Raw genomic sequence first — 18,735 nt, forward strand, 5'->3', positions numbered from 1 at the left:
TACTCTGGAACTGATTCAAGTTTGCTGTGTGCTCTTTGGGAAGAAGTAGATATATCAGGGAAAAAAGTGGTTTAATTTTGCGGCTGAGGCTCCTTTTGGAGGCTATGCTTTGTTTAATATCAGCCATCTTGTCAGTTCTAAGGTAACATGTTTGGCTTGGAAGCTCAAAAATTATGACAAATAGCTAGACTATGTTTTGTACAAATACAGTTTCAACATTCAAATCTAGGCTATTCTCCCATGTGTGATACATGACTTCTGTATGATATGTCTGGAATGTAAAATCCTGGCCATAGATTTATCCAACAGCAAGATTATGCAAAGAACAAAATACTACAAAGTATAGCCATGTTGGGAATTTTACTTGCATTTACTCAACTAATTCAAAGGCAAGTAAAAAAATACTTGAACTTCTATAATGAACAGTCAGCCAACAAGGTAGCTCTATTTAAACTGGGTGAAAAATCTGATGGAGTATACATTTGAAAACCAACCTTTATAAATACCACCAACACAGAAACACTGAAAAAAAATTAAAACTGAAAATATTAAATACAAAATATGACCAACAGTCTGTTCTGGCACAGCTGATGGTAAATGCTGAGCTGTTCAAAACTCAAAGGGAAACTTCAAACAACTGCCACAACTTGTTTTGCAATTTGTATAAATTTCGAGATGCGTGCCTTGAATTCAGTCATAAGACCACCAAGTCTTATAGGTTTTTACAAAACTAGATTAAACATTTATTAATAAGAGAAATGATTTTAAACACATACAAACGTCTACAAATTACTGCTATGATAACTTCTAAATACCCTACTTAATCTGACTCCCAGTTACACTTTCGTTAAGGTCACAGTAAAAAACACAGAGTTTAAAAGACCCAGGCAAGGTGACACACGATACCCTGAACCAGTCGAGTTCAAAGTTAGCTTTCTTAACTTCAGTTCTTTGAAAACAGCAGCTTGAGGCATAGATTCTGAAGGCTTTTCACACTTTTTAGATCTTAAAAATGCCTACCCTTACACACAGCCTTCGCTCCTTTATACATATTCTCCCCTTTGAATGCAAATTCCCATTGTTTCACTATGTCTTTGGACTTTATCTTTCTGATAACAAAAATCTCTCAGAGCGCTAAGTCTTTGGGAAAAATAAACATATTGGGCAGAATTTTCTGCCTACCAGGCAGGCCATGCAGGAGCAGGCATGCACCATTTTACATAGGCGGGCTAATTAAGGCCTGTCCAGCATGAAACATGGCTCCCGAGGACAGCGGGAGTAGGCGGGCGGCAGCAGGACTGCTATGACCGCCAGGTCCAATGGCGACCCGGCAGCCTGTTTAAAAGAGCTCCTGCAGCCTTGCAAAGGCTGTCAAATATGGCCAGCAGAGGGGCTCACCAGAGCGCTGCTGGTGAGCAGGCTAGACAGGAGGGTAAGGCAGGGAGCCACTGTGTCCCTCGTTTTTCAGACAGTTGCCTTGCTGCCCGCCTCAAGGAAGTGGCAGCACAGTGGGAGGTCCTCATTCCCAGGAACAGGAGAATAGCACCCCCCCACCCCCAGCCCCCCATCCCAAAAGTGCCTGGGAGGAAGTGGCGGTGATAGTGAGCCCCCGCGACAGGGTGCGATGCACCTGGATCCAGTGCCGCAAGCATTTCAATGACCTCTTGCGCTCAGGAAGTGAGTACCATGTTGACGTTGGTCACTTAACCCAGCAGGTAGGCTTTCCCCTGGCTGCTCCCCCCTCAACTCAAGCGTAGTTACTGCATTGAATCATTGGATCAAAGGCATGCGTCCTTCTCTGAGTGGGCCAGCAGATATTGCCCATGCCTAGGTCACCCTGAGAGGGTGACGACTGAGATGGGTTCTGCACCTGCAGCATGTGTTACAGTGACACCCAAGGACTGCTTTGGGGGCAACCTGGAGGATCTGCACCTAGGTGCAGTGCTGGAACTGCAAAACATGTCAAAGTCAGAGTGCTGACATACTGGGAGGAGAACTTCCAGGTGGCGGGGCACCGATCCATCTGCTGCCCTATGCGTTCCACGTGCTTGCGCCTCCTTGTTTTGCAAGGTTAGGCTATGTGGTGCCAAATACGATGTAGGCAGGATTTGGACAAGAGGGGGTGGGAGGGCACATCTTTGTGAGAGTGTGTGGCAGCTGCAGGGTGAGAAGGCACTGGACGCTGGTTGGGGTTGGGATGGCAACGAAGAGATTCCAGGTACATGTTGCACTAATCAATGCTCTTCTCTACTTTTCAGAAGGATGCTCATAATGCCGCTGAGTGGAGGGCCAACCCAGTTGGCAATCATTAGCAGGTTCGAGCAGGAGGCCCTCGATCTGGAGAAGCGCCATGCGCCCAAGTCCACCGGTGTCGGTGAGGCTGGGTTGCCACAGGCAAGTATGTTTGCCCAGCACTGAGGTCACCATTAGTATCCCAGCAGCCATGGCACTGCTGAATGTTCCATGATTGAAGCTTCCAAAATGGCTTGACCATTGCTTACGGAAGGATGAGCGCATAATGATCCAGGGGACAGAGATGCACATTGACATTGTCTCCACCTTAACTGATCCAATGTCCTTGTTCTTCCTTTCAGCATCAGTGGAGCAGGGCAGGGAGGAGCAGCAGGGGGCCCTGAGGGCCCTGAAATCTCTGACCCACCAGCATCACTCCATCTCTGCCAGGCAGGCACCAGCACAGATACTAGCACCTCGGTGGGAATTAGATCATCGGCTGGTGTCCCGGGGCACAGCGGTGAGGGCACTTCACAATTGCTGGAGGAGCTGGCAGAGACAAAGTTCCCATGGCGCCAGCAATCAAAGGGCTGCAGGGGACCAGGCACATGCTCAGTCAGGATCATCCTCCGCCATTTCCGCCAACTCCAGCATGATGCCACCACCAAACACATGCTCCCTTCACCACCCCCCCCCCCCACCCCCCCCCCCCACCCCCGGCGGCATTCCGTAGGGATTGTTCCCTTCGTGACACCCTGGTCCACTCCTCCATCACCCCCTACTCCTCAACCCCCTCCTGAGCTCCTGAGGCACCTCCCCATGCGAACGCAAGATATGCAACACCTGCCCCTTCACTTCCTCTCTCCTCACCGTCCAAGGGCCCAAACACTCCTTTCAAGTGAAGCAGCATTTCACTTGCATTTCCTTCAACTTAGTCTACTACATTCGTTGCTCCCAATGCAGTTTCCTCTACATTGGAGAGACCAAACGCAGACTGGGTGACCGCTTTGCAGAACACCTTTGGTCTGTTCGCAAGCATCACCCAGACCTCCCTGTCGCTTGCCATTTTAACACTCCACCCTGCTGTCTTGCCCACATGTCTGTCCTTGGCTTGCTGCATTGTTCCAGTGAAGCTCAACGCAAACTGAAGGAACAGCACCTCATCTTCTGAATAGGCACTTTACAGCCTTCTGGACTGAATACTGAGTTCAACAATTTTAGATCTTAAACTCCCTCCTCCATCCCCACCCCCTTTCCGTTTCTTCCCCCTCCTCCTTGTTTTTTCCAATAATTTATATAGATTTTTCTTTTCCCACCTATTTCCATTATTTTTAATATATTCCACCGATCATTTATCTATACCTTTTATGCCCTTTTAGTCTTATTTCATCCCACCCCCACTAAAGCTACCTTGCTTGTGCTGCTATCCATTCTTAATTAGCACATTCTTTAGATAATATCACCACCTTCAACACCTCTTTGTTCTTTTGTCTGTGACATCTTTTGGTTATCTCCTTCTATCACTGCTTGCTTGTCCCTAAAACCAACCGCCCCTTCTCTTTCCCACCTTAAACCAGCTTATATTTCATCCCTCTCCTATTTTTACTTAGTTCTGTTGAAGGGTCATGAGGACTCGAAACGTCAACTGTACTCTTCTCCGCCGATGCTGCCAGACCTGCTGAGTTTTTCCAGGTATTTTTTATTTTTTGTTTTGGATTTCCAGCATACGCAGTTTTTTTGTTTATCTCAGTCGGTGGCTGGTGATGTGCCTCTGGAGTCGTCCTTGAGGCAGCAAATGCTGCAAGTCCAGCAGGGTGTGCAGGAGCATCTGGCTGAGATACATGAGGCTATGCTTAGCTTAGTCTCCATGATGGAAGAGTCCATGTGGACCGTCGTCGATGCAATGAGCCTCATGGCCGAGCGCCATGCTTCCTCCATGGAGAGAGTGGCGACTCTCGAGGAGAGGCTCCTCCAGGAGACCAATCAGGGCTTCCTGGGGATGCACGCGGACCAGCAAGCCCTCACATCGGCATTGACCTCAACTGGTCAGTGCCAGTACGGGAGATGGTCTGGACACCAAGTTTTCCACCTCGGTGCCTATCCATCTACAGTGAGCAAGAAGGTCTGAAATAACCTCACGTCAGCGCAGCAGCTGCCTGTCGTCTCTGCGGGCTCCTCTCGCGCTCCGGATGAGGGCAGCAGCTCCTCCGCCCCTGTGCCAGTGACCGTTGCATCCAATGAGGCTGTGACGACTGGGCAAATGCCAGCTGTGGAACTGGCCTTTCCCTCCCAGGCGGGGCCAGCACAGGCTCCACGGGCCAGAGGATGGCTGCCAAGGATACCAAAGCCAACAGGGCAGCACAGTGAGCAGGCTATCTCAGATACCAGTGCCAACGAAGGGGGAGCACCTACACGTAGCACCCGAACATGTAAATTTAAGACACCTTAGGCACACAACAGGTTTCTCACTGGTGCTTCTGTGTTGCCCACAATTAGGTCATCATTAGTTGGCGTGCTGTTTAACACCTTTGTCATTTTATTTCCTTAAGTTCATTTTGTTATATCATTAAATTTAGACGTGTGACCATGGATGAGGGTGCCTCTTTTCTTCTGCACGTGGATAGTTACCCATGACGTTATGAGTGAGTTGTGTCACATTGAGCTTCATTGACAAGGCCCTTAGTTAATGTTCTTATCCAAGCAGATTTAGCACTCAGGTGTCGAGTATGGAGCCTGCAGGTCAGGCTTGTGTTGGAGGTCCACCTGTGGTGTTCTAGCTGAAGGTTCATTGGATTAAAGCCCCCCGAGTGTCCTTGCCTCCCTGGAGTATGCCCGGGTCAGCGTCTACCCCCTTAGCATTTCCCTGTGCATGCTCATCCTCGGACTCACTGCTTGGACTCATTGTGTGCAGCCTCAGCAACTGCGTCTACATCTTCTTCATCCACAGTGTCACCCCTTTCCAGTACAAGATTGTGGAGAGCGCAGCATGCAACCACTATCAGTGACACACGATCTGGGGAGTACTGGAGTGCACCCCCTGAATGGTCAAGGCATTGGAAGCGCATCTTGAGAAGACCAATGGTTCTCTCCACCACAGCCCTTGTTGAGGCGTGGCTCCTAATCTAGCGCTGCTCAGCTTCTGTTCTGGAATGGCAGAGAAGCGTCATGAGCCACCTTCTGAGGGGGGTAGCCCTCGTCAGCCAACAGCCTTCCATCCAGCTGGGCTGGGGCACTGAAAGCCCTGGCACCTGGGAGTGTCTGAGGGATTTGCCTGGGTACCTTGCACAAACTTGTAGAATCAGCATCCTGTGGTCACACACTCTGCATGTTCATGGAGTGGAAGCCCCTCCTGTTGACAAAGGCACCAGGCTCACCTGCTGGCGCCTTGATGGCCACATGTGTGCAGGCGATGGCAACCTAAATGCAGGGTAAGCCAGCAATCACTGGGAAGCCTCTGGCTCGCTCTGTCTAGCTGGCTTGGTTCCAGCAGTAGTGGATGAATGTCAATACACGCCTGAACAGAGTGTCTGACATCTGCTTGACACAAGATTGGGAGACACTGCAAAGATCACCCACCGAGCCCTGGAAAGAACCAGAGGCATAGAGTTGACGGCAACTGTGACCACTGGCATGGGGTGTCCACCCACCTAATTAGCGGAGATCTCAGGGCCTATCATCCGACATATAGAGTTGACTGTCTCCCTTGAGAGAGCGAGCTTCCTTCGGCACTGCACCTCAGATATATTGAGGTAGCCGCTTTGCCGCCTGTATACCCTGGCAGCAAGATAGTGGCATCTTCTGCGGCCTCTTCCACCAAACTTCCTGTTGGCCCTGTGCCCCTTGTGCCTGCGCCTCTCCTCCCAAAGGTGGCCCCCCTGGAGGTTGAATGTGCACTCCTGGCCTCCTCCCCCTTCTGGCCCCCCCTTCTCCTCAGAGGAGGTGCCTCCAGTGGACAGCACAGCTCCCATTCCCAGGCTAAGGGAAGGCTTTCTGAAACCTGCAGGACCCAAAAAGGATCTTCACTGTAGAGTGCTGACCTGAAAGTTATGAGTCCTGTTCAAGCAGCTGGTATGAGTTTTGAAGTATTTCTGCTCACACAGGCAAGTATCAGTAACTTTCCAAATTAAATATCTGACTGAGCACACTCACGACCCCACTGACCCCTCTTATCCCACCCGCGGATGAGGTTTATATAAATGTGTCCTACCTGCCTGTGCGATAACCTGAAGATCGCACGGCCCCCGAAAAATCGCCAACAATTGGTGCCTCAAGGGCCTTAATTTGCCAGTTAATTAATGGCGGTCGCGCATCGGAGATCATTGCGCGCCCCCCGCATGCCAACGGGAAAATTGTGCCCACTGTTTCTGAACTTCACCTGGCTAGGTGACACATTTCACCCCTCCTTTGAAAACAATCTGGTCTGGTTTATTTAAAAATGCAAATCTTCTTTTGCACCTTACATTATAAACTCCCCCCATATTTACATCAAAGTGTTCAGACCAGCCTTTAGTCCAATTAAGTCACACACACACGCACACACCACTATTTTACAATAAATTCCAATAACATTATGAGAATTATTATAGCTTCCTGACACAGTTCATTTCTTGAAAAACACAGTAAAGTGAACCAAGGTAATTTTTCATTCAGCTTGTGAGGAACAATATCAGACCATATCTGTAAAAATTTCATTAAAAATGAAGCTCTTAGATATTTCTGTTCCTATTATGATCACTTACCATTTATACGGGAGGATTTCTTTTTAAAAAAGGCACTCTGTTCACCCACCTTCCCTGTGCTCGCTGACCTACATTAGCGCCCAGACCCCAAATGTCTCCATTTTATAGCCCCATCTTAATGTTCAAATCCCTCCATGGCCTTGCTCCTGTAACCTCTGTAACCTCATCAAGCCCTACAGTCCTCTGAGAACTCTGCATTTTTCCAAATCTGGCCTCTTATCTATCCCTACCTTTTTCACCCAACCATTGACAGCATGCCTTTAACTATCTTAGTCATAAACTCTGGAATTCCTTTCACAAACTTCTCCACCTCTCTCTCCCCTTTTAAGACCTTCCTTGGAGGCAAGCTCTTTGAATCAGCTTTTGGTCATCTTTCACCTTGGCTTGGTGTCAATTTTTGTCTGATTATGCTCTTGTGGAATGCCTTGGAATGTTTTCCTACGTCAAAGGTGCTATATAAGTACAAGTTGTTTTAATTTCAATGCTATTGAAATCTATTGCAAATGAAATTAAATTTAAAAAGTGTACATATTTGAATTTTATTGGCTCATGTGACAAAAACATACTTATAATTTTGCTTTTCTAAATTTCTATTTTCATAGCAATTCAAGACACCAATGAAATTAGTAGCAAAAACAAAAGTATCACCTAAAGGAAACTGAACAAACTAGTACTGAAAAAAGTTTGGGAATCTGAATTGCATACATTGTGCCGAATTTTAACCTGGCAGAATGGGTGCCAGTGGGGGGGATGGTGAAAACTGGGAAAATATCAGCACATAATTCTTCCACATTTAACTCAAGCACATTAAGCTGCGTACACGCAACCCCTTTGGGAGAGGCAGTGGTCAATTACTACATGTTAATCACTCAATTAGAGCAATATTAGCATACATTTTTGACTTCAACGCCTGGTCCATGGGTTTCCAGGGCTCTCTGAAGCTTGCCAGTGAAAGCAAGCTGAATAACACAGTGGAAATTGAGGGGGTTGAAGCCGACTCAAGGTAATATGTCAATAAGTACTCACTACTCCAGCTGTTTCTTACCTGTTTGTGGTAAAGGGGTTTTTGATATTGCTTTCGCTGAGAGGTTACTTTTTCTACTTTGGATGTTTGCTCTATCATTTCAGGATGGGTGCCTGCCTTAGCTTAAGCCTCATATGAAGACCAAGATCGCCAGCAACAGCACCAACAAAAGCCTACTATTCATAGACCTGTAACTCCAAAAGGGAGAAGAGGCAATAGAGAGGCACACTTACAGGAGGCACTACTCACAAAAGGTCTACAGGCAGAGATTAAGGTTCCTCGATATCATCTGAGCACCATTGTCTCAGGAGGCTCAAGAATCACTTTAACAAGAAGCTTCTCCTGTACAAGGGTCGGACAAAAAATTCCCAGCTAATTATTTATGACGACTTTTGACACAGAATCAGTAGTGAGGAAAATTTGTAATTTTTTAAAAAATGTCTGTGGAATCTCTTAATTGTTTTTAAGAATTTGAAAAAGACTTTTAAGAGATTGAATCAATTGTAAAGGGATTCATTGCAATTTTCTTGGATAATAAAAAATACTGGTCCGTCTGGCCTGGCAACCCCTAGACCTATAAGCAGTACCAAAAGAAAGAAGTTGTGTGGCTAACAGACACAAAGGAGAGCTGCAGACACAAATGAGAGCTACAAACAGAGGAGCTGGAAGGTGAAGGCAATCAGTGCACAGATGTAGACACAAAGAGAAAGCAGACAGAGACAGAAAGAGAAACACAGAGATTTCTTCTGAGGCTGGGTAAATTCGGTTATTTTGGTTTATGGTTCCCGCATGGAGACTGTAAAAAAATCGGGGGCTCAAATCCAAGATTGAACCTAGAGAACATAAGATAGATTCACAGGACCTTTCCAGAATTTAACCAAGATTTCACGTTTGCTCTTGTTACATTTTATTGGGAAATCAACATGAGTCCCTTTGAGGTTCAGGCTTATGTTGAAAAAGAGGATCTAACTCTCAGAGACTTGAAACAGTTGAAAAAAAGATGATTTTCAGGCTGCAGCAGAGCATATGGGGTTTAACACAAGATCGGAGCTTAGAGGGATGGGATCCTGGAAGAATTGGTTCAGCATCCGATGCTTGAGGAAGAAAGGACTGATTCCATTATTGACTGAGTACAACTGACTGAAATTAAAAAAGAAATATAACTAAAAAGTTGACTTAGAAAGAGAGAAATTAGCAAGAGAGGAAAGAGATAGGGAGAAAGAGATGGGGTGGGTGGAGAAGAGAGAGAGAGATGAATAAGTTCTAATTGCGCAAACTTGAGTTGATTAAGAGAAGCGAAGCTGGCTCAGAGAGAACTCCTCTTAATTTTGATTTGGTGAGGAAATTTCGATTAGTACTAGAATTGAGTGACGTAGGAGTAAACATGTACCTTGTGTCCGTCAAGAAAATTTCCACAAATCTTGAATTGGATGAAAGAGCTATGGGCTATGCTTCTACTAAGTGTTTTGGTAGGAAAGGCCTAGGACGTGTACTCATCTCTTTCAGCAGAGCACTCATGCAATACGAGACAGTGAAGACTGCTGTACCAAATAGTTACAAGTTCATGCCAGAGGCCTGTAGGCAAAAATTTAGAAATTTGAGAAACAGAACAGGTCAAACTTTTGGAGAATTTGCCAGGGAAAAGAAAAGGGCATTTGGTAAGTGGTTCAGGTCAATGAGATGAAACAGGGTTTCAGTAACCTTATGGGTATGATGCAGGTGGGAGAACTCAAAAATAGTGTCCTTTCACTTTTAAGACTACAAAGTCCGTAAAATAAGGGAAGCCTCGGTATTGGCAGACATTTTTTATTCATTCATGGGGCCTGGGCATCACTGGCTAGGCCACCATTTATTGCCCATCCCTAATTACACTTGAGAAGGCGGTGGTGAGCTGCCTTCTTGAACCGCTGCAGTGCACGTGGAGTAGGTATGCCCACGGGGCTATTAGGAAGTTCCAGGGTTTTGACCCAATGACAGTGAAGGAATGGCGATATATTTCCAAGTCAGGGTGGTGAGTGGCTTGGAGGGGAACTTCCAGGTGGTGGTGTTTCCACAGGGCTGCTGCCCTTGTTCTTCTAGTAAGCGATGGTCGTGGGTTTGGAACATGCTATCTAAGGAGGCTTGGTGAGTTCCTGCAGTGCAACTTGTAGATGGTACACACTGCTGTCACTGTGCATCAGTGGAGGAAGAGTGAATGTTTGTGGATGGGGTGCCAATCAAGTGGGCTGCTTTGTCCTGGATGGTGTCAAGTTTCTAGAGTGTTGTTGGAGATGCACTCATCCAGGCAAGTGGAGTCTATTGCATCACACTCCTGACTTCTGCTTTGTAGGTGGTGGACAGGTTTTGGGGTGTCAGGAGGTGAGTTACTCATCTCTAGCCTCTGACCTGCTCTTGTAGCCACAGTATTTATGTGGCTAGTCCAGTTCAGTTTCTGGTCAATGGTAACCCCCAGGATTGTGGGGGATTCAGAGATGGTAATGCCATTGAATGTCATGAGACGATAGTTAGATTCTCTCTTGTTGGAGATGGTCTTTACCTGGCATTTGTGTGACATGTATGTTACTTGCCACTTGTCAGCCCAAGTCCAAGATTATGAGTTAACTCATAAAATTACTAATAACAGACTCCATTTTGGAACTTTCCAGTGGAACCGGAATGAGATGAAGGTCGGTGATGAAAAGAGGTCAGGCCTGCTGAGAAGGGTAGAAAAGGTAAAGATGTGCTAAAAATGTTTTCAAAGATTCAGAAACTCAAAGTATGGATATTAAAAATTGAAGCATCAAGCTGAAAAGAAAATGTTAATGGCAGAGATGAAGTAAAGCCATCTCAATTAAAAATGCAGGAAAAGTATGAGCAAGATGCTGCAAAGCAGCTAGCAACAGTACTCAAAGATAATGATGATAAAGTGGAAAAACATGCTTTGGACGATAGTGGAAAAGCTGAGCCCAATGTTGACACTATAGGAAGGATATGTGTTCTTGAACATAAATTAAAACTTCAAAACAAAAAGGCAATTACTTTTGCCGCAAAGGAATTAAACAAACCTTGAACCCAGTGGGATGAAGAAAAGCAAAAAGAAATCAAGAAAATTCACGGAGGTCAATAAAAAGGAATATTAAGCTTTCTTAGCCAAACATCGGCTTAACCTTAATGAAGTTCTTAAAGCAACTAAGGAGGATTTTGCTTGACAAAAAAATGAACTGCTGCACAAAAGGAGGCTGTGTTAAACCTGCATCTCCTGAAAAAGAAAACTGAAGAGTTAAATCAGGGAGAAGGACTCAAAGCTAAGAACGATCCTGAGAAGAATTCAACTGTTATGAAGGACAACTCAGATATATGGTTGAAAGTCACCACCGCCCTCAACCTTTTGCCTCTGGATCCCTCCAGGGCTCTGTCCTAGATATATCCAGGAGCCACCAATAAACACACAAAACAAATAATCGATATTTGTTTGGCAGGGATGACAATTTTGTGAAATTTGCCAGTAATGATGCCATTCAAAACAAGTGGGTGCTCAACTTTTCAACTCTGGTTTTCCACAAGTGCAAGGTGCCAATGACCACATGTGGCAATCTGGCAGATCCAAAACAAACAAGAATATTTGTCAAATCCAAGGGTTTCCGCTCCATAATTTGCAGCTGTATGTAAACACTAAAAGATCTTTAGGCAGGTGTGCGCAAGGTTCTCAGGCAGCTGCCATGATGCTTTCATCCTATGACTACTTCAGCTCACTAGTCTCTTTGGACCTGGAAGCAGACTTAAGGTGTGGCTTCCAGAGGAAGAGATCCTCACTGCAAATTTCACTCTTTTCGCCCGTCAGTAACCTGGCCAAAGAAGCGTAATGGTGCTACAGTGAACGCTATATTATCACCAATTGTGTAATTGAACAAGCCATCAACATGCTGCAGATGCTATTCAGGTGTCTGGACAGATCTGGAGGCACCCTTCAGTATGCACCAGCCAGGATCTTCAGAATGGTCATGGTTTGCTGTGTCCTGCACAACACTGTTCCAGGGACGAGAACCTTCAGCTATGAGGATAGATTAGAGAGATTGGGACTGTTCTCCTTGGAGAGAAGGCGGCTAATAGGAGATTTGATAAAGATGTTCAAAATCATGAGGGGCTGGACAAAGTAGATAGGGAGAAGCTGTTCCTGTTCGTAAAAGGATCAAGAATGAGAGGGCACAGATTTAAAGTGATTTGCAAAAGAAGCAAATGTGAGGTGCAAAAATGCTTTTGCATGCAACCAGTGATTTGAGTCTAGAATGCACTGCCTGGAAGTGTGGTGGAGACAGGTTCAATTGAGGCATTGAAGAGGGCATTAGATGATTATTTGAATAGAAACAATGTGCAGGGGTACGGGGAAAAGGGAGGGCAATGGCACTGGGTGTCATGAAGCTATTAATGTATATAATGTTATTGGAAAATATTTTTCTTTCAAAATAGAGGTTTAGTCTGTGGATATGTCTTAATTGGATTAAAGCCAGCTAGTCTGGGTGCTTTGATGTGTACTAGTTTTGATATGGGGGAGAGATAGAGTGCACTTGTATTTTTTGAATAGAGCATTCAAGAAGTGGAGTGAAAACTGACACCTATCTAACAGATACCAAGCAATATATTTATATTACTAGTAAAAGTGGTACTATGAAAGGGGTTTTATTGTTAGAAGAGGCTGGTGATACATTGAGGATTTACATTCAATGAGCGGTGCTAGGTATAACTTCAGCAGTTTTGTGTGTGCAGAGCACAGACAATGTAAGATCAAAACCTATAAGCCTACCACTGTGTCTGCAAGGAATCAAAGTGAAAGGAACCTCATTTTGAATTTGTAAGGTGAAAATGCTTTACCTGCTGTCTGGTTAAGTCCATGGGTTGCTGTTGCCTTAATAGAGATTAGCTTGGGAATTTGTTAAAAGTTATGATCGTAGTAATTTGTAGCCATGTATGTATATTTTAACCTGGGTGAATTACTAAAATGTTTCATGTAAAACCTCGAGAACCGGTGGTCCAATTCCTTAATTTAGAGTCAAATCTCAAACATAACACTTAAAATTATAGGTTATGACAGTTGTTTAAAGTTTCCCGCTGGGATTTTAAAATAACTCAGCCTGACCAACTGCTTGGTCATAACACTGGGTCATAATGCTCATTTGGAGAGCCAGTGCAGACAAGTTGGGTCAAATGGTTGTCTTCTGTGCTGTTAAAATTCTGAGATTCTGTGCAACAGCAAGACTTGGACCTGCAGGAGAACAAGGTGAAGGGTTCAGATCCTCCTCAGACATTCAAAGGGAAAGTGAAAGAAGACTCATAGATGTTTACAGCACAGAAAGTGGCCATGCGGCCCATTTTGCCCGCACCAGTTAAGAAGAGGAGGAGGATGGGAAGGGGTGGGGTGGGTGATGAAGGCATTACACCCCCAGCTGTTCACGTTGTTTTCCAGGGTGGTAGGGGTGCATTTATTAATGCAAGGTTCATTTAGGCTGCAGCAGTGGACTTGGGTCACAAGGAAACACAAACTCGCCAAGGGTATTATCCATTTTACCAAAAATAGAAAACTGACCAAAAGTCAATTAATGGTTATATTGCCAGCCATAATGCATTCTCACCCAGTGACCTAAGCTATCATTTGGCTTGGAAGCACATATTTTACATTTTGTTTCTTATAATTTCTTTCTCCGTCGCTCACATTCATGACACCACTTTACCCAACTAAGAGGCATAGTAATGATATATGAATGCACGGGGTATTTTTAATTTTCCACGCAACGGTCCAATGGTGAGTCTTCTAGTATTGAAAGCAGGAAACCTGAAAGGTTTCTGGACATTATAATTGACTGTTTCCTGACAGGACATGATATTGAGGAAATGGGATAGTTGGGTACTTGATTTAGTTTTTACTTATGATCCTAATGCAGCATCACACCTCCATATCATTAAAAACAACCAGATCAGCCTGTAAAACGGGTATGTCATCAAAATTCTTGGCCAATACTTCTGGGTTTTTGCCTTCAAAATCTTTCCATCTTCACAGCAAGAAAGGTATTTTAATACTGATGATGCTCACCACCAGCTTCTCAAGGGCAATTAGTGATGGTCAATAAATGCTGGCCTAGCCAGAGACGCCCACATCACATGAATGAATAAACAAAAATTACATGGCTTTACCTATTAATATAATGGAATAAATATCCACAAACGTTTCAAACTACTTTAATTTTCATTATAAAAATAGGTTTATTACTTCAATGTTAATTTCACCATTACATAGTGATGTCATTCTAAATGATTTTTTTTTTAGAAACATGCCTTAAGAATAAATCAAATGCAGTAACTATAGAAAAACTTGAAACACCATCTATTAAAAGAGAGCTGATGATAAAACACCTTGGTCTTAGCTCAAAGTCTGCAGAGTAGCACAGGAGTTTAGATTTTGGAACAATCAGGCTCCTCAAGCAAAAAGTCTCATTTACTTGTTCCAGATTTAAGTAACTTTCCTAAGTCCTAATATAGAGAGTTCAGGGTGGAGGACTGTGAAATATTAGAGGAAATTAACCAGAGAGAGAGAGAGGAGGTACTAGTGGGTTCAGCGGCCTTAAAAGTGGATAAATCTGCAGGCTCGGATGAGATGCATCCCTGGCAGTTTAGGGAGGCAAGGGAAAAGATATCAGGGGCCCTGGCAGTAATTTTCAAATCCTCTCTGGCCACAGGTGAGGTGCCAGAGGACTGTAGGATTGCCATTATTAAAAAAGGGGGGAAGGGATAGACCAGGAAATTACAGGCCAGTTAGTCTAACCTCAGTGGTGGGGAAGTTACTAGAAAGAATTCAGTGCGACAGAGACACTTGGAGAGACATGGGATAGTCAGCATGGATTTGTTAATGGAAGGTCATGTTTAACAAATTTGATTGAATTTTTTGAGAAAGTAACCATGAGTGTTGATCTTAGTGTTGATGAGGGTAATGCATTTGATGTAGTCTGCATGGACTTTAGCAAGGCTTTTGATAAAGTACCTCATGGCAGATTGGTCAAGAAAGTAAGAGTGCATGGGATCCAAGGCAAATGGCATGTTGGATCCAAAATTGGCTGAGGGGCAAGAAGCAGAGAGTGATGGTAGAGGGATAGTTCTGTGACTGGAAGTCACAGTCACAGTCCACTGGGGTTCCGCAGGGCTCGGTGCTGGGGCCCTTGGCGTACATAAATGATTTGGACTTAAATGTAGGGGTGTGATCAAGAAGTTCGCGGATGACACAAAAATTGGTAGGATAGTAAATAGTGCGGAGGATACCTGTAAACTGCAGAAGGATATCAATGAACTGGTCAGGTGGGAAGAGCAGTGGCAAATGGAATTCGACCCAGAAAAGTGTGAGGTAATGCACTAGGGGAGGTCTAACAAGGCAAGGCATTACACTATGAATGGTAGGACCCTGAAAAGTACTGAAGATCAGAGGAACCTTGGTGTGCATATTCACAGATAGCTGAAGGTAGCAGGGTAGGTAGATAAGGTGGTTAAGAAGGCATACGGGCTACTTGCCTTTATCAGGCGAGGCATAGAATACAAGAGCAGGGAAGTTTTGCTGGAATTGTATAAAACATGGTTAGGCCTCAACTGGAGTACTGTGTGAAGTTCTGGTTAGCACATTATAGTAAGGATGTGATTGCACTGGAGAGGGTGCAGAGTAGATTTGCCAGGATGCTGCCTGGGCTGAGGGGTCTGAGCTATGAGGAAAGATTGGATAGGCTGGTGTTGTTTTCTTTGGAGCAGTGAAGGTTGAGAGGGGACCTGATAGGGGTGTCTAAGATTATGAGGGGCATACATAGGGTGAATAAGAAGGTACTTTTTCCATTAGTAGGGGGGGGGGGTGTCAATAACCAGTGGGCATAGAATAAGAGGTAGAAGGATAAAAGGGGAGTTGAAGAGAAATTTTTTCACCCGGGGTAGTGGGAGCCTGGAACTCACTGCCTGAAAGGGTAGTTGAGTCAGAAACTCTTGTAACATTTAAGAAGTATTTAGATATTCAGTTGCGTTGCCATAGCCTCCAGGACTATGGGCCAAGAGCTGGACAATGGATTAGTGCAGTCAGATCTTTGTTGACCAGTATGGACATGATGGGCCAAATGGCCTCCTTCTGTAAACGTCTATGAGAATATCTGAAACACTTTAAAAGGTGCGATTTCTCCCTTTCTTCAAATTTTGCAAAATTGAGGGTAATGGCATCATTCAAATGAGTCTCCCATAATTATCTGTACAAGATTTTAATGTCACAAATGCGAATGCTACAAAGTTGCGAGAGCATCTACTGTACAACTCCAACCTAAAGCTAGCGCACATAATTTTAGAAATAAAATCTCAGTAGCCTTGTTATTATTTGGATCACGTATTTTTTCAACCAGAATAAAGAAAGCCATTACCTTAAAAATCAACTTGGTTCTGCCTAACAAAATTAAATTTGAGTGTTACTGGCTATCACTGTAATTAAATTCATGTCACAAATTTGCAAGAAAAATGGACATGACTAGTATGTTTACCATCTCCACAATTCAACAGACAAACATTGCAAACACTGCCTGTTTAAAGCTGACATTCATTGGAACAAATTTGGGGGAAAACCATCAGTTTAATCACGAACAATAAAACTGGTAATTTTAAATCATAGTTTACTCAGGACTCATCTTTCCAGCGAAGGTACTGGCTAATTATTCTAAGATGTGAATGCTTTGATCTGGTCACTGGTCAAAAACATTTGCAAACATTCTTCTATTTCACAGATAGTTGCATCTGAAAGTATTAGTGATCAAGTTTGAGTTTGTTATTTATATATTTAGTATTCACTGTCTAAACTAATTAGCAATTGTAGAAACATTCACAACAGAAACAAAATTCTCATTAATGCAACAGTTAGAAAAATATTAAACGCCGTGTGTGAAGGTTCTACCTTCCATAACTTGGAACTATAAGGATACAAGCAGATTTTATTAGCAAGCCATTCAGCAGACTATAATTGATCTGCCATCAAATATTATTAAGGCACATCAAAGAGAGAAATCAAATCATTTATTCTAATCTACTTTATTGTAAAACAGCATGTGTAAAATGAAAGGGAGGGGAAATGAAATTATGTTTCTAACTTACAGCAATTCTCTGTGGCACAATGCAAAGAAATCAGAGTCTGGAATTTATGTAAATTGTATTCATCTATCAAATATAACTAGGACATTTACATTAAAAATGTTCTGTTTTACAGCAATTAAACATCAGTATGAATAAAGGTTTGTATGATATTTGTCTCTTGACTGTTCCTTAAGCAAAGAATTTCTAACTCCTATCGATAATTGGAAAGTAAAAACAATACACACACACACAAAACCTACAGATTGAATTATCATTTCTTGCAACATTTGTGGGTCATGATTTATCTTCCAAATACCAATCCCTCAATGGTCAGTAAGGAGCATTTGATGAACCTCATAAAAATTAACTATATATTGATACATGTTTCCATTCAATCTTACCGATAATTTAATGAATTGGCATTCCATCTAAAAAATAATTTCTAAAGACTTTGAAACGTAGTGAAAAGGCTCAGTATAACAAGGTTATCAAAAGGTAGTTTTACATTGTAAAGAGTAACCTGTGAGACATTTCAGAAATGCATATCAGTAAACATTATTAGCTAACAGAAAAAAACTATGCCCTATTACACTGTTAAAATAATCCCAATAACTGTAATACAGTAATCTAGATTTTGTCATTGCAACCTTCATTTAATGCAACAATTAGGAGGGTAGGTAAAGTCAATAGTATCAAGAATACTAATAAAATATTTGCAGAAGGGGACTTGAATTATTTTAAATCTGATTATAAGTTAAAGAACGCTCACATACAATTTTGAAAATCTCCACCCTCTTCATTAGCGCAGTTAGTACAAAATGCAAAGGCAAAAACTGAACCAAAACTTAAAACAGTGTAACTTTTGAAATGTGCCTTTAATAATATGGAAACCATGCAATAAAATCCATTGCTGTGCCTTTATTCATTTTAGAAATAACTCTAATAAATAGTTAAACATTACAATTTAACTAAGCTTACAAAATTAATATTTTAATGTTGTAATTTAATACTTGCACTCTTACCAGAAAACTTCCAAAAGCAGAATTGAAAATAGCAGCTGCCTGCAAAACAAGATTGGATTATTTGAGTATTGCTTTTATCATGACACTGCTAAATGACGTTTGTAGTTCTTTACCTTGTCAAATATAGTAAATGCTTGCATCATACTAAAATTAACCCAGTAAACACAAATGCAATAGTGTAAACATATAATTATCTCTGACATTGACAATCAGACAGAAAGAAGCATAGTACAGGACAGTACTAAGACACTAGCAAATGCTGCACGTAACAAGTTTCAGATCCTTCCAATGAAACCAATGTTGAAACTATTACGGCAAAATAACTAATATCCCAGATACGCTGCGAATCTTAAGACTAAATCAAACAAGGTAAGTATTTGAACCTCACATAGTCAAGCAATATATAATACCACGATATTGAAGACAACATGTCCTGCTGATCCATTGTGGTTCCTTGAATCCAGGGAGGTGAAAGCTATGCCACCTCCATTGAGAAATTAAGTAAATGCATCAAACATTAGCAAGTTTTATACGTAAAACATCATAAACAATAAAAGGTGCCAATAGGTACAAGAAATTTTCAATCAGAACTAATCCAAAGCCATGTTTA

At 43.0% G+C, this 18,735-nt stretch overlaps 1 protein-coding gene across 5 annotated transcripts in view; it reads right to left on the reverse strand.

The window, feature by feature from the left end:
• slc10a7 (solute carrier family 10 member 7) overlaps positions 1 to 18,735 on the reverse strand; it is a 320,006-nt gene that overhangs the window by 219,255 nt on the left and 82,016 nt on the right. For all 5 annotated transcript variants that reach the window (XM_041189742.1, XM_041189751.1, XM_041189770.1 and 2 more), the window contains exon 5: positions 18,126 to 18,164. In XM_041189742.1, the coding sequence (XP_041045676.1) occupies positions 18,126 to 18,164 (39 nt within the window). The remainder of the gene's footprint in view (positions 1 to 18,125; positions 18,165 to 18,735) is intronic.

This window comes from Carcharodon carcharias, chromosome 1, assembly GCF_017639515.1.
Source record: "Carcharodon carcharias isolate sCarCar2 chromosome 1, sCarCar2.pri, whole genome shotgun sequence".
Lineage (NCBI taxonomy): Eukaryota > Metazoa > Chordata > Chondrichthyes > Lamniformes > Lamnidae > Carcharodon > Carcharodon carcharias.